The following is a 15,486-nucleotide window of genomic DNA, read 5'->3' as shown; positions in this document are numbered from 1 at the left end:
CCACTGTTTCCCCATCTATTTCCCATGAAGTGATGGGGCCAGATGCAATGATCTTCGTTTTCTGAATGTTGAGCTTTAAGCCAACTTTTTCACTCTCCACTTTCACTTTCAACAAGAGGCTTTTTAGTTCCTCTTCACTTTCTGCCATAAGGGTGGTGTCATCTGCATATCTGAGGTTATTGCTATTTCTTCTGGCAATATTGATTCCAGCTAGTGTTTATTCCAGTCCAGCGTTTCTCATGATGTAGTCTGCATAGAAGTTAAATAAGCAGGGTGACAATATACAGCCTTGACATACTCCTTTCCCGATTTGGAAACAGTCTGTTGTTCCATGTCCAGTTCTAACTGTTGCTTCCTGACCTGCATACAGATTTCTCAAGAGGCAGGCCAGGTGGTCTGGTATTCCCACCTCTTTCAGAATTTTCCACAGTTTATTGTGATCCACACAGTCAAAGGCTTTGGCATAGTCAATAAAGCCGAAATGGATGTTTTTTCTGGAACTCTCTTGCTTTTTCAATGATCCAGCGGATGTTGGCAATTTGATCTCTGGTTCCTCTGCCTTTTCTAAAACCAGCTTGAACATCTGGAAGTTCACTGTTTATGTATTGCTGAAGCCTGGCTGGAGAATTTTGAGCATTACTTTACTAGTGTGTGAGATGAGTGCAATTGTGTGGTAGTTTGAGCATTCTTTGGCATTGCCTTTCTTTGGGATTGGAATGAAAACTGACCTTTTCCAGTCCTGTGGCCACTGCTGAGTTTTCCAAATTTGCTGGCATATTGAGTGCAGCACTTTCACAGCATCATCTTTCAGGATTTGAAATAGCTCCACTGGAATTCCATCACCTCCACTAGCTTTGTTCGTAGTGATGCTTTCTAAAGCCCGCTTGGCTTCACATTCCAGGATGTCTGGCTCTAGGTGAGGGATCACACCATCTGGGTCGTGAAGATCTTTTTTTTTCCAGTTCTTCTGTGTATTCTTGCCACCTCTTCTTAATATCTTTTGCTTCTGTTAGGTCCATACCATTTCTGTCCTTTATTGAGCCCATCTTTGCATGAAATGTTCCCTTGGTATCTCTAATTTTCTTGAAGAGATCTCTAGTCTTTCCCATTCTGTTGTTTTCCTCTATTTCTTTGCATTGATCACTGAGGAAGGCTTTCTTATCTCTTCTTGCTATTCTTTGGAACATTGCATTCAGATGCTTATATCTTTCCTTTTCTCCTTTGCTTTTCGCTTCTCTTCTTTCACAGCTATTTGTAAGGCCGCCTCATACAGCCATTTTGCTTTTTTGCATTTCTTTTCCATGGGGATGGTCTTCATCCCTGTCTCCTGTACAATATCACGAACTTCATTCCATAGTTCATCAGGCACTCTATCAGATGTAGGCCCTTAAATCTATTTCTCACTTCCACTGTATAATCATAAGGGATTTGATTTAGGTCATACCTGAATGGTCCAGTGGTTTTCCCTACTTTCTTCAATTTAAGTCTGAATTTGGCAATAAGGAGTTCATGATCTGAGCCACAGTCAGCTCCCAGTCTTGTTTTTGCTGACTGTATAGAGCTTCTCCATCTTTGGCTGCTAAGAATATAATCAATCTGATTTCAGTGTTGTCCATCTGGTGATGTCCATGTATAGAGTCTTCTCTTGTGTTGTTGGAAGAGGGTGTTTGCTATGACCAGTGTGTTCTCTTGCCAAAACTCTATTAGTCTTTGCCCTGCTTCATTCTGTACTCCAAGGCCAAATTTGCCGGTTACCCCAGGTGTTTCTTGACTTCCTACTTTTGCATTCCAGTCCCTATAATGATGGAGAAGGCAATGGCACCCCACTCCAGTACTCTTGCCTGGAAAATCCCATGAACGGAAGAGCCTGGAAGGCTGCAGTCCATGGGGTCGCTAAGAGTCGTGCATGACTGAGCGAATTCACTTTCACTTTTCACTTTCATGCATTGGAGAAGGAAATGGCAACCCACTCCAGTATTCTTGCCTGGAGAATCCCAGGGACGGAGGAGCCTAGTGGGCTGCTGTCTATGGGGTCGCACAGAGTCGGACACGACTGAAGCAACTTAGCAGCAGCAGCAGCAGCCCCTATAATGAAAAGGACATCTTTTTTGGGTGTTAGTTCTAAAAGGTCTTGTAGGTCTTCATAGAACTGTTCAACTTCAGCTTCTTCAGCATTACTGGTTGGGGCATAGACTTGGATTACTGTGATATTTATTGAATGGTTTGCCTTGGAAACGAACAGAGATCATTCTGTCGTTTTTGAGATTGCATCCAAGTACTGCATTTCAGATTCTTTTGTTGACCATGATGGCTACTGCATTTCTTCTGAGGGATTCCTGCTGGCAGTAGTAGATATAATGGTCATCTGAGTTAAATTGACCCATTCCAGTCCATTTCATTTCGCTGATTCCTAGAATGTTGATGTTCACTCTTGGCATCTCTTGTTTGACCACTTCCAATTTGCCTTGATTCATGGACCTGACATTCCAGGTTCCTATGCAATATTGCTCTTTACAGCATCGGACCTTGCTTCTATCACCAGTCACATCCACAGCTGGGTATTCTTTTTGCTTTGGCTCCATCCCTTCATTCTTTCTGGAGTTATTTCTCCACTGATCTCCAGTAGCATATTGGGCACCTACTGACCTGGGGAGTTTCTCTTCAGTATCCTATCATTTTGCCTTTTCATACTGTTCATGGGCTTCTCAAGGCAAGAATAATGAAGTGGTTTGCCATTCCCTTCTCCAGTGGACCACATTCTGTCAGATCTCTCCACCATGACCCGCCTATCTTGGGTTGCCCCAGGCGCATGGCTTAGTTTCATTGAGTTAGACAAGGCTGTGGTCCTAGTGTGATTAGATTGACTAGTTTTCTGTGAGTATGGTTTCAGTGTGTTTGCCCTCTGATGCCCTCTTGCAACACCTACCATCTTACTTGGGTTTCTCTTACCTTGGGCATGGGGTATCTCTTCACGGCTGCTCCAGCAAAGCACAGCCGCTGCTCCTTACCTTGGATGAGGAGTATCTCCTCACCGCCGCCCTTCCTGACCTTCAACGTGGGATAGCTCCTCTAGGCCCTCCTGCGCCCACGCAGCCACCGCTCCTTGGAAGTGGGGTTGCTCCTCCCAGCAGCCGCCCCTGACCTCGGACGTAGGGTAGCTCTTCCAGGCCACCGCCCCTGACCTCGGACTTGGGTAGGTCTTCTCCGCGGTTCCTGCGCCTTTGTAGCCTGGCACTCTCGGCCGCTGCCCCGACCTCGGACGTGGGGTAGCTCCTCTCAGCCAGGCTTAGTGCGCCGGTCGCAGCCGCCCACGCTTAGTGTGCCGGTCGCAGCCACCCGGGCTTGTATTTTGCCTGCAACACTGCCCTAATTTCTCCTCCTCATGCCCCTCCCTTAGGCATGTCTCTTAAAATCATGGATAAGCATGCTTCATGCCTGCTGCAACTGTGCCCCTGGCCAAGATCCGAGACTCAGAAAGAATATATGGTCTGACTTCAACTCACAATCATGAGCCCAAACCGTATCTTCTGGTTCCAAATTTCATACTGTACTGTTTTCAGATGGGGTTGCCCAAGAACACTGCTTCCCACAGTAGGAAGACTATTGTGCCACCATTCTGAAGGCAATGAAGGCTTTGTCTTTAGCAGACTGCTGTGATGAGCTGAATGTCATGCCTTCTGAGTGTGGATCAGAAGACACCATACCATTGCACAGGCATGGCAGTGTTATCCTGGTTCACAGATGAAGAAACAGGATCTGAAGGAGATGGAACTTGGCCAAAGTCATATAGCCAGGAAGTGGCAGAGCTGGGATTCCATCCCACTAGGGACAGGAGTATAGAAGGGCAGGAAGTCCTTCTAGAGATCAAAGAGGCAGCATCATTGTCTTTGTGGAGGTGCCAGAGTAGAGGCAGTGCTGGGAAGGGCTTAAGGTCCAGAACAAATACATGCAGTGATCTTATCTATGAAGCAAAGTGCAGACTGGACAGTTGGGACTGAAGGAGGTGGAGAGGGCATCTCCTGATAGAAAAGGCCTCCTGGAGACTGTGGAAATGAGATGAGACTCACAGCTGTAGCCAGAACAGTGGCTCAACTTTCAGATTGACTCTCATCCAGATGTCTATCCCTTCCCAGCACAGTTCCAGGAAGCTTCGTGACCTCTGGACTAAGTGTTCAATGCAAACAAATACAGTGATCAAAGCCAGCACCTCCAGTCCTCTACCTCATTCAACCTCCTGCCACTTTGGAGTAGGAACAAGGGGAAAGTCTGGATGCTGAAGAATAAGGGAGACACACGAACAAGTTGCCAGCAGACGGTTTTAAGCTCTGGATCTCTTAGTCTCTGCCCTTTGCTTCAGGCATCTGGCTCTTTACCACCCTGGACATTTTTTCAGTTCTATGGAATGGGTCAGCAGGAAGTAAGGAAATGAGACCTTTCATTAGCCAAGGACAGGCTAGTTGGAAGGATCTGGTGGGCAGGGGAGGAGGGGGAAGTCTCATCCATATTTCTTGTGGTGTTTGGAGGCCTCTACCACACCCTCACCACATGGCTCTGCAACTTCTATTTGAAACTCTTATGATGGGTTCCCTCACCACCCTAAAAGGACATTTTATGACAGCTCTATTAGAAATGTCCAGAATTGAATAGATGTTGCTTCAGAGTTATTGCTCTATCCTTCTTGACCACTGGCAGATAATTCAAGCCATCCACTTACAAGGTATCCATTATATCTCCTTCAGTCAGTAGAATGACACTCAGACATTCAAGTCAGAAATGTGTGTGCCCAAACAAATGTCTTTTTCTGCTATTTCACACTCAACCAATTCCTAAGCTCTGTCAATTATACATTACGGATGTTTCTCAAATGTATCCAGTTTCTTGATCTAATTTCTTTTACCCTGATTCTGGCCACCATCATCTGTCATTTAGGTGGTAGTGAGAATGGCATCACCGATGCCATGAACATGAACCTGGGCAAACTCTGGGGGATGGTGAGGGACAGGGAGGCCTGGCATGCTGAAGTCCACGGGGTCACAAGGAGCTGGACACGACTGGGCAACTGAACAACAGCAGCAAAGTACTTCCTTGCAGGTCATCGAAAAAACAGTTTCATGCTCTCCAATCATTCTCCATATTTTAGTCAAAACAAGATTTGAAAATTCAACTGTGATCCTTCCTCTCCTATTGGAGTTTCTCTAATGACCTTTGGTTGGAGGTCCAAAGTCTTACAGTTTGTAAGTCATATCATCAATCGGCTTATGCCTTATCTCTCACCATTTGGCTCCACACTATAAGACCAATAAGACTAACTAATATTATCCTTGGGAACTTGGCCTACTTTTTCTCACTTTCAAGCCATTGCACAGACTATTCCCATTGTGAAGTTTGGACAAAGCACTGAATGAAGCAAGGATAGTCTTTAGATCACCCACAACTTCCTTAAGACTCCCTCTGGAAACTTTTTCATCTGAAATCATTTTAGTCTCATAGACAAGTTGAAGAAATCATAATGAAAAGTCTCAGGTGCTCTTCCTCCATCATTCACCAATGGTAGGATCTAACATATCAGAGTACAAGTATCAAAACCTGCAAGCGGACATCAAAACAATACAATATGGGTTTTACTTGCATTTAACCATTATTTATCTGAATTCCTTTTTTCTTGGTGTCTAGTTCTATGAAATGCTATTGCCATGATAGGTTTGTCTAATCATCACAATTAAGACAAAACTAGTCCATCACCCACAATGAAACTTTCTTGTTCAGCATCTTTATCTTCTCCCTGAAGCCCTATTCCCTGCCAACTGCTGATATGGTCTTCCTTATTTAATTGTGCCATTTCAAGAATATTATATGAAAAGAATAATACAGTCTATAAACTTCCAAGTTTATATTGATTTTACTTAGCATAGTATCTTTGAAATTCACCCAAGTTATTGTATTAATTGCTGCTTTTTTTCCTGTGAATTTTCCGTGGTTTATTTATCCATTTGCTTGTTGAAGGATAACTGGGTAATTCCCAGGGTCTTTTTTTATTTGCTATTAAAAATGATGTTTCCAAAATGTGTTATTTACACATATTTATTTTTTAAACTTAGGAAGGAAATTCTGATACATTTCATAACATGGATGAACCTTGAAGGCATTAAGACAAGTGAAATAAGTCAGTCAAAAAAAGACAAATCCTGTATGATCCCACTTATATAAGACACCTAGAGTAGCCAAGCTCATAGAGACAAAAACAAAACAGCAGTCACCACGGGTTGGGGCTGACCTTGGGGTTGGAAATAGGGAAATACTGTTTAATAGATACAGAGTTTCAGTTTGGGATAATAAGTCCATTCACTTGGTGAATGGACTTAACACTGCCAAACTGTACACCTAATAATGGTCAAAATGGTAAAATTGTATGTTGTTCACACTTACCAGAATAAAAGCTAGAAAAGTAAAGTGAATGGATAGAATACAACATCATGGAATATAAGAAATATTAAAAAAATAAAGTTAAGATGATAGAGAGCAGGACCACTTAAAGTAGTCAACACAGGTTTCTCTGAGGCAGGAACATTTCAATAGAAGAGAAAGAGCCAGCCAGTGACATGACAAAGGACATTCAGCCTGGGTGAAGACCAAGTCCAGAGCCTGAGACAGGGGTGGTCTTGGTGTGTCAAAAGCAGCAGGGTGTTTGCTGCGCCTTCATGGATGAGTGTCTGTGCACGTCTGCGTGTGTGTGTGTGTGTGTGTATGGTTAGTATGCACGAGCATGAGTGCATTCATAGGTATCTTTATGTTTCTCTGTTGAAGACATGAATCTTGAACATAATTAACCATGTGAACCAACTCACATTGGCCCAGAAATGAGAACTGTCAAAATACTGACAATTTGAAGTGGGAATTGTGCAGTATCAAAGAAAACTGCCACCCAGCATTGTACCAGAAGCCCCTGGGAAATCCTTCTAAGAAGAATTATTTATTAATCTGGGGTTGAAGGCCAGGCAGGCCCATGTTGTCCCTGTCCACCAGGCTGATTGGACCTTGTATTGCCAAGCCCAGCCTCCTCCCTTACCCTAAGGCATCTGCCAGCACCCTGCTAGAGGGCCAGTTTCCTTGTGACTATATCCCTGATCTGCAGAAGCCCTGGTGAGTACTTCGGTAAATGGATCTGGGGTCCTGGGTCATATAGTTAGCGCTTTGACTTGATCTTGGAGGCCTATAAGAGACTTTCTGGAGTGGGGGGAGGTGGGGAGAGGGCAAGTAGAAGCCATGCTGGAGTGTCTCTTTCTCTGCTTATGCTGGGGCATCTGGAACTTTTCTGGATTCACCTGAACATTTGCAAATGAGATTGTACCTTTGTTTTCAAAGAGAGCCAAGAGGGACTAGATCCTGGATCCTGGGCTGCTGAGGTTTCCTGGGGGAGGGACGTCTAGAAAACAACTTTGAAGATCAGATGAAATGTTAGGATTGAAAAATGAGAAGGGTATTCAAGGAATATTGCCAGTGATCTTGACATATAGGAATACCTGCCAGGAAATAGAGAGGGATCTAGCATCCTGCCTGGGCTAAGACAGTGAGAAATTTCCAGAGAAAATTCTCCCCCTGGCAAGTCTTTCTTGCAGTGAGAAACAAACATCAAGAGAAAGCAAACTCAAGTTAGTTGTGGCTGGGTTAGTAACTAGTAGTGACTCTTCCTCCCTGGATCATTAGCTCGCAGCTCAGTGCCTGCCACTGAGTAGATGTTGGTTATCTGGCACTGAGGGCAAAGGACTGTCCAGATATAAGGATGGGATGCAGGTAGCAGTAGGGCCCAAGTGGGAGAAGTGCAAGAGCAAGCTAGGTCTCCATTCACGATTACTCCCTAAGCCAGCAGGCATGAGTCTCTGGCCATGAGTATGCCTATTTGCTCTTGCAGAGGACACAGAGAACATAATCAGAGATTTCTGCAGTAACACCAGAGGACAGGCACTGGTGACTCATTCCTCTCAACAATGCAATTATTTACATCCACCTTTGTTGAAGTATTAATTAACCAGTGTCATTGAAGAATGTATTAATACATTTCCAAATTCCCAGTTTGGAGGCCAGGAATGGACTATCCATCTCTACATCACATGTGCCCAGTTAGGTTATAGGTTCAGTAAATACGTGTAGATAAAGAGAACAAGATGAGATAATCTCCCTTGACCTTTCTTACACCAAGGTGAGGATCATGTCGCTGTTTACATCACTTCCTTTTCTTCTCCTGACTGCGGTGACAGCATCTTGTGCAGACACAGAAACAGAGAACTGTGAGAACATCCGGAAGACCTGCCCCGTGATTGCCTGTGGTCCTCCGGGCATCAATGGCATCCCAGGCAAAGATGGGCGTGATGGTGCCAAGGGAGAAAAGGGAGAACCAGGTACAGTTTGGGCTGTTCTTTCTCTGCGACTTTATCTCCCAAAGCAAACTGCCTGGATTGGGAGGAGGGTAATGTATGCATGCTGCTTGTATTACTCTCAACCACATATTATCATTTGAAACAGAGATACGGCTCTGATTCTGGCATCCCAGACTCTCACACAGGAACTGCTGACACCTGGTGGTCCTGCCGGCTCAGGGAGTTGACCCTCAAGACATCCCATGGGACATAGGAGGCCTTTCTTCTATGATCCTTACAAACAGCAGCTCAGAAAAGTTAACCCTAGCTCAGTGTCTCCTTTCCCCTGGGAAGGGATTGGGCATCATATTTTTTTGAGAAATAGAGAGGAACACAAATATTGAGTCATGTTTCCTTTTTCCTCCAACAGGTCAAGGACTCAGAGGCTCGCAGGGCCCCCCTGGAAAGATGGGGCCTCAAGGAACGCCAGGGATCCCTGGGATACCAGGACCAATAGGCCAAAAAGGAGACCCTGGAGAAAATATGGGTAAGGAGTTTACTTTAGCAAGGGCCAGGCTGAAGTCCCCTGGGGTCTGTGGGCTCAAGTATCATGTGGGACATGCCCCTTCTGCTGCTTCCTGGGGAGATGCCCAACTCTGCTTCCTGACTAAGCAGCCTCCAGCTTCTCTAGGTTACTTAGGGCCTCAGGGGTTCCTATCAATTCCTGAATACAGAGTCACAAACCGTTCAGAGCCAAACCCTCGCCAGATGCCTGCTGGAGGATCTGAGCCCTGGATATCCTTCAACTGAAACAATTTGGTCCAAAAGGGAGAATATATGCATTGGGCTTATTATGCCTATTTTCACAAGAGTGGTAGATACATGGTATGTCAATTATCTCTTACTTCATGAGAAACAACACACAGCCATTTATTTAAATCAAAATTCTGTGAATCAAATAATTTCTTTGCTGGTCTCAGCTGGAGTCACTCATGTGTGGTCTCACATACATGTTGGCTATTGGGCGCCCGTCAGCTGGAGTGATGAAGGTGCCTGAGCCGTGGGTCTCTCATCCTCCAGTTGACTCACCTGGCCTTAATCACACAGAGGTGATTACAGGATTCAGACGAAAAGGAAGAGCGGAAGCTTAAGGCCTCCTTAAGGCTTGGGATACATACACTATTGCTTCCGCCACACCGTATTGGTCAACACAAGTCCCAAGGCCGGCTCAGATTCAAGGAGTGGGGAATAGACTCCATTTCCTCAGAGAAGCTGTGTCATATCCAAGTCATTTTTGCCATCTACTACACATAGCTTGTCTCATGCCCTCCCCCATGGATAATGGACAACTCACAGAAATCCTAGTTTACTGATTAACAGGACAAACTCAGGGAAAAACAAACAACAAAATGAATAAAAACAAAACATCGCCAAAGATGAAACTCTGTAGACTTTACAGTCAGGATTCACCAGCTCATAATAATTCTTCCATCAGTTTGTTCCAGAATTTTGTCCATGATAGAGCTATTTGTTTGGAGAAATAAAACAATTAGTGACTAGCTTGGCATGTGGAGAGCTATAATGCTATTAACAGATCAACAGGGAGTGTATGTATGTGTATGTGTGTGGGAATGTATGTGTCTATAAAGTGTCTTCACATACATTCAACAGATGAAGAGTCATGTTTTGGGTTAGATGGAAATAAAGACAATTTTCCTTCTTTTTGCTTCTTGATATTTTTCATTTTTTTTCAAAGAGCAAATATCAATATAAAATAAACTTTTAATTTTATTTATTTATTTTTTTTAGTTTCAAAAGGTACCCTACCCCCTTATAGTTCTAAGATAACTTTTTAACAACACTCTTTCACTTAATTTTCTAGGTGACTATATTCGCCTGGCTACTTCAGAAAGAGCAACTCTACAATCTGAATTGAACCAGATCAAAAACTGTAAGCCTTCTCTCTTTTCAGGCAGCTTGAAGTTTGGTAAAGTGAAAGACAACAGTTATTGAATATATTTAATTTTCTAGTACCTGGATAGGTGTCTATTCATATTCTGATTTCATGAAATCCTCACAACTTTTGGTAGAAATGAAGGCAAAGAAAAAGTACATAATTTGCTCAAAAGCATAGAACTAATGAGTAGCAGAGCAACTTATAAACTTTAGTCAGTCTGATACCAGAGAGGGCTACCCAGGTAGCTCAGTGGTAAACATTCCATCTGCCAATGCAGGAGATGTAGGAGACGCAGGTTTGATCCCTGGGTTGGGAAGATCGCCTGGAGTAGGAAATGGCAACCCACTTCAGTATTCTTGCCTGGAAAATTCCATGGACAGAGGAGCCCGGCGGGTTGCAATCTATGGGGCCTCAAAGAGTCAGACACAGCTGACCAAATGAGCATCCATGCATGCTAATACCAGAGACCCCGATTCTGCTTCTTTATATCACAGTGTACAGTGTACATACAGGTCACTGAAAATGGGCCAAACCTCTCTCCCTTTGTTACGCTGGTCCTGAGAACTGGCAATGGGGTTTAACCTGTTACTTGCCCTGAGACAAATATTCTAAGACATTTACATTTATTTATGTTACTATTGGGTTAAAACTTAGAACTCTAAATTATGTGTGTTCTAGAATATGGTCCAAAGAGACAAAGGCCTTTGTTCCAGTCCATCTGTTCAGATTAGGGCTGCTAGACTTAACCAGAAAAAAGCTTACTGAGTTAAATCTGAATTTCAGGTAAACAACAGCAATTTTTTTATTTTTTTTGGTATATGTATATCCTAAAAACTGCATATGAGATCTTTAAACTAAAATTTTTTTAAATCCACTGCTTTTCTATAATTCAAATGCAACTACCATATTTTATGTGGCATCTGTACTATAGACACTTTCATCCAGAAAAATATCTTGGGCTGGACTTAGAAACAAACCATGTCATCTATATTTTCCCATTTTAGGGCTAATCTTCTCTCTGGGCAAAAGAGTTGGGAAGAAGGCATTTTTTACCAATGGTAAAAAGATGCCTTTTAATGAAGTGAAGACTCTGTGTGCACAGTTCCAGGGCCGTGTGGCCACCCCTATGAATGCTGAAGAAAACAGGGCCCTCAAGGATTTAGTCACTGAAGAGGCCTTCCTGGGCATCACAGATCAGGAGACTGAAGGCAAATTTGTGGATCTGACAGGAAAGGGGGTGACCTACCAAAACTGGAATGATGGCGAGCCTAACAACGCTTCTCCTGGGGAGCACTGTGTGACACTTCTGTCGGACGGCACATGGAATGACATCGCTTGTTCCGCCTCCTTTTTGACCGTCTGTGAATTCTCTCTCTGAGGGAGAATGAGCCTAAAGTCCTCCTGTTCCTTTACTCATCTCATGGGCCCACAACCTGGTTTGGAGGATAAATCTATGTCAATTTCACACACCCAGTACTGAGTTGCTCTTTTGTGGGGAAACAGAGACAATAAGAATGGATTGAGAATGATGAGATGTGGAACTGAAAAGCGTGAAGAGACTTATAGTGGTGTAAGAGTTTCTGGTTCAGACCCAGTCACTAATAATAATCATTTCAGGAACAACAAAATAATGGTAGTAATAGTAGCAACAGCAGTAATAGTGGGAGTACTAATAACATATTTTAAAATGTTTACTATGAGTCAGACATTACATGTAAGATTATACATTAAGTATCTAATTTAACTAGGCTGTTCATTTTTGTTTGAGACTATAAAGAAAGCTGAGCACTGAAGAATTGATGGTTTTGAACTGTGGTGTTGGAGAAGACTCTTAAGAGTCCCTTGGACTGCAAGGAGATCCAACCAGTCCATCTTAAAGGAGATCAGTCCTAGGTGTTCATTGGAAGGACTGAAGTTGAAGCTGAAACTCCAATACTTTGGCCACCTGATGCAAAGAGCTGACTCATTTGAAAAGACCCTGAAGCTGGGAAAGATTGAGGGCAGGAGGAAAAGGGGACAACAGAGGGCGAGATGGTTGGATAGCATCACCGACTCAATGGACATAGGTTTGGGTGGACTCCGGGAGTTGGTGATGGACAGGGAGGCTTGGCGTTCATGGGGTCTCAAAGAGTCAGACACGACTGAGTGACTGAATTGAACTGAACTGAATGGTACATGTACTTTGTGCATGTTAAATCATGTGTTTTCTTTAGCTGATAGGTATAACATCAGGCCAGGACGTTAAGCTTGATGTTTATAACATCTTACTAAATTTGAACATTTAAAATCAGTTTCTAAAAAATGTACATTAAAATATCCAACTATGATTGTGTATTTGTTTCTCATTTATTTCTGCCATTTCTTGTTCTCTCTATATTGAAACCATATTAATAATCACCTAAAAATTTAGGATTACTATTTTTTACATCTTTATTCCTCTTTTCATTTTTATTTTTTTTTTCTCTTTTCATTTTTAAATACCCTCTGTATTCCTAGCAATGTTATTTCACCAATGTTTTTTTTAATGAAAGGGCCCTCGTCAGCTTTCTTTCGTTTAGTACTCTCATGAGATGTGCCTTCCCATTATGTTACATTCACCTACTTCTGTCCTTATATTTAGAATGTTTCTCTTTTATTAACATACGTTTGGCTCTTTTGAATATCTAATGTGACAATCTACATTGGATTTACAGCTCTATCATTTAACAGCTATGTTATCTTGAGTTCGACTTCTGTTGAAGAGTTTAATTCATATACATTCAATTTAATTATTAATATAACTGGTTCAAATATAGCTTTTTAATTTTTAAAATCAACTCCATTCTTTTTTTGCTTCTTCCTTCTTTCCTGCCTTATTTTGGATTAATCATATTTATTTCCATCTTATCTATTTGATATTTAGTCAGACACTTGAACACTCTTGGTGATTCTCCTGTGGATTATCATACACACCATTATTGCCTTAGTATTTTGCATCATAAACTAATACTTGACTACTTCCCAAGCAATGCACAAATCTCACTAGAGTTTCACTCCACTTGTTCTCCTCCTGCTTTATATCTGGCTGTTGTTACATATTCATAAACTCCACACTAAATTACTCTTGTCATTGCTGTATGGACAGTTAATATTTTAGGTGTACACTTTCAAGAGATTGTTATACCTTTTTGCAGTTTTTTCACTGAGGATAAGTTTCTTTCAGTGTGAAAAACTTCAATTTTCCATTTGTCACACCTTCCCTAGTGACTTTAAATATTTTGCCAGTTTTTTTTTTTTCTCTCCAGCATGTTTCCTCTGCCACACTAAGGTCAGTCTTAACCCCAGAATTGGCAATGTCCCCCAAAGGCACAAGTATTTATCAGTAACTAGATATTGGAAGCATTATTTATAATGTATTAATAGACTTCAGTTTACCTTGTTTTCAGTGCTCTACAGTACTCTGATATGACTAAAATATAATCTTGATTAACTTTTTCTGGCTTTTTCTAATTATTATAGTGGAAGCCACGGCTTTCTGTAACCTACTCTATTTTACCTATAAGCAGAAGCCTTATTATCCACCTAATTCCTGAATCTAGTCTTTACAAAAATTTTATCGAGAATACATCTGAGAGGACTGCTGTAACTATCTACTCTGCCCACTGCTTCTTTCTTTAATATGTTTACAGGAAAGATAACATTTGGATAATATAAAAATCATACTTCCTGTTTTAGCTCCAACATGTAAAGGGTTTGAAAGCCAAACCCCCATTCTCAAAACAAAAGCCAAGAAAGCTACACAAGCATAAAATAAATGACTTTTCTTACATCCTTCAGAGAACTGAATTCACAAGGCAAGCAATCTAAAGATGAAGTTCCCAACCCCATGTAGTAATTCAAGACTGAAAATTTTATTTTAACTTTTCCTGATCTCATTTTTCATTTTCTGATTCTGCTCAGACTGAGCCAGAAGGGTGTCACTGACATCTTGTGGAGCCCGAGTCCTTCTTCAGCAACCTAGCCTAGAGCACTTTAAGAGCACATGGCTCCTCCAACCCTTGCAAGTCAGGACTTTTGACACTCCAAAATGAGTCCCTATCCCTGCTCCACAATTCCACGGTTTGAGAAGTTGGAAAGACATATAAAAAGGTCACAAGCCACACCATCGCTATGAAAGAAAGCATGAAAGCTGCTTTCCACATGAAAGCAGCGACTAAAGGCAGAAACAGAAAAATACAAAAACAGAATACAAATACAAATCAGTTCAGCTCAGTCGCTCAATCGTGTCCAACTCTGCAACCCCATGAATCACAGCACGCCAGGCCTCCCTGTCCATCACTAACTCCTGGAGTTCACTCAAACTCATGTCCATCGAGTCGGGGATGCCATTCAGCCATCTCATCCTCTGTCATCCCCTTCTCCTCCTGCCCCCAATCCCTCCCAGCATCAGAGTCTTTTCCAATGAGTCAACTCTTCACATGAGGTGGCCAGTATTGGCGTTTCAGCTTCAGCATCAGTTCTTCCAATGAACACCCAGGACTGATCTCCTTTAGAATGGACTGATTGGATCTCCTTGCAGTCCAAGGGACTCTCAAGAGTCTTCTCCAACACCACAGTTCAAAAGCATCAACTCTTTGGCACTCAGCTTTCTTCACAGTCAAACTCTCACATCCATACATGACCACTGGAAAAACCATAGCCTTAACTAGACGGACTTTCATTGGCAAAGTAATGTCTCTGCTTTTTAATATGCTGTCTAGGTTGGTCATAACTTTTCTTCCAAGAAGTAAGTGTCTTTTAATTTCATGGCTGCAATCACCATCTGCAGTGATTTTGGAGCCCCCAAAAATAAAGTCTGACACTGTTTCCACTGTTTCCCCATCTATTTCCCATGAAGTGATGGGACCAGATGCCATGATCTTCATTTTCTGAATGTTGAGCTTTAAGCCAACTTTTTCACTCTCCTCTTTCACTTTCATCAAGAGGCTTTTTAGTTCCTCTTCACTTTCTGCCATAAGGGTGGTGTCATCTGCATATCTGAGGTTATTGATATTTCTCCTGGCAATCTTGATTCCAGCTTGTGCTTCTTCCAGTCCAGCGTTTCTCATGATGTACTCTGCATATGAGTTAAATAAGCAGGGTGACAATATACAGCCTTGATGTACTCCTTTTCCTATTCAGAACCAGTTTGTTGTT

General features: G+C 42.3%; 1 protein-coding gene across 1 annotated transcript; it reads left to right on the top strand.

Moving 5' to 3' along the window:
- Positions 1-7,038: 7,038 nt before the first annotated feature.
- MBL2 (mannose binding lectin 2) lies at positions 7,039-11,784 on the top strand. Its single transcript, XM_027529176.1, has 5 exons — positions 7,039-7,140; positions 8,198-8,396; positions 8,785-8,901; positions 10,237-10,305; positions 11,316-11,784. Exons 2-5 carry the CDS (start codon positions 8,207-8,209, stop codon positions 11,687-11,689), a joined length of 750 nt encoding a protein of 249 aa, XP_027384977.1. The 5' UTR covers positions 7,039-7,140; positions 8,198-8,206; the 3' UTR covers positions 11,690-11,784.
- The last annotated feature ends 3,702 nt before the right edge of the window (positions 11,785-15,486 follow it).

The sequence above is a fragment of the Bos indicus x Bos taurus genome, chromosome 26, assembly GCF_003369695.1.
Source record: "Bos indicus x Bos taurus breed Angus x Brahman F1 hybrid chromosome 26, Bos_hybrid_MaternalHap_v2.0, whole genome shotgun sequence".
In the NCBI taxonomy this organism is placed as follows: Eukaryota; Metazoa; Chordata; class Mammalia; order Artiodactyla; family Bovidae; genus Bos; species Bos indicus x Bos taurus.
This window is presented reverse-complemented; position numbering and strand designations above follow the sequence as displayed.

Coding starts and splice junctions, on each gene's coding strand:
- MBL2 (XM_027529176.1), top strand. CDS start 8,207: ATGTCGCTGTTTACATCACTTCCTTTTCTTCTCCTGACTGCGGTGACA. Junction 8,902..10,236: donor AGACCCTGGAGAAAATATGG/GTAAGGAGTTTA, acceptor TTAATTTTCTAG/GTGACTATATTCGCCTGGCT. Junction 10,306..11,315: donor ATTGAACCAGATCAAAAACT/GTAAGCCTTCTC, acceptor TTCCCATTTTAG/GGCTAATCTTCTCTCTGGGC.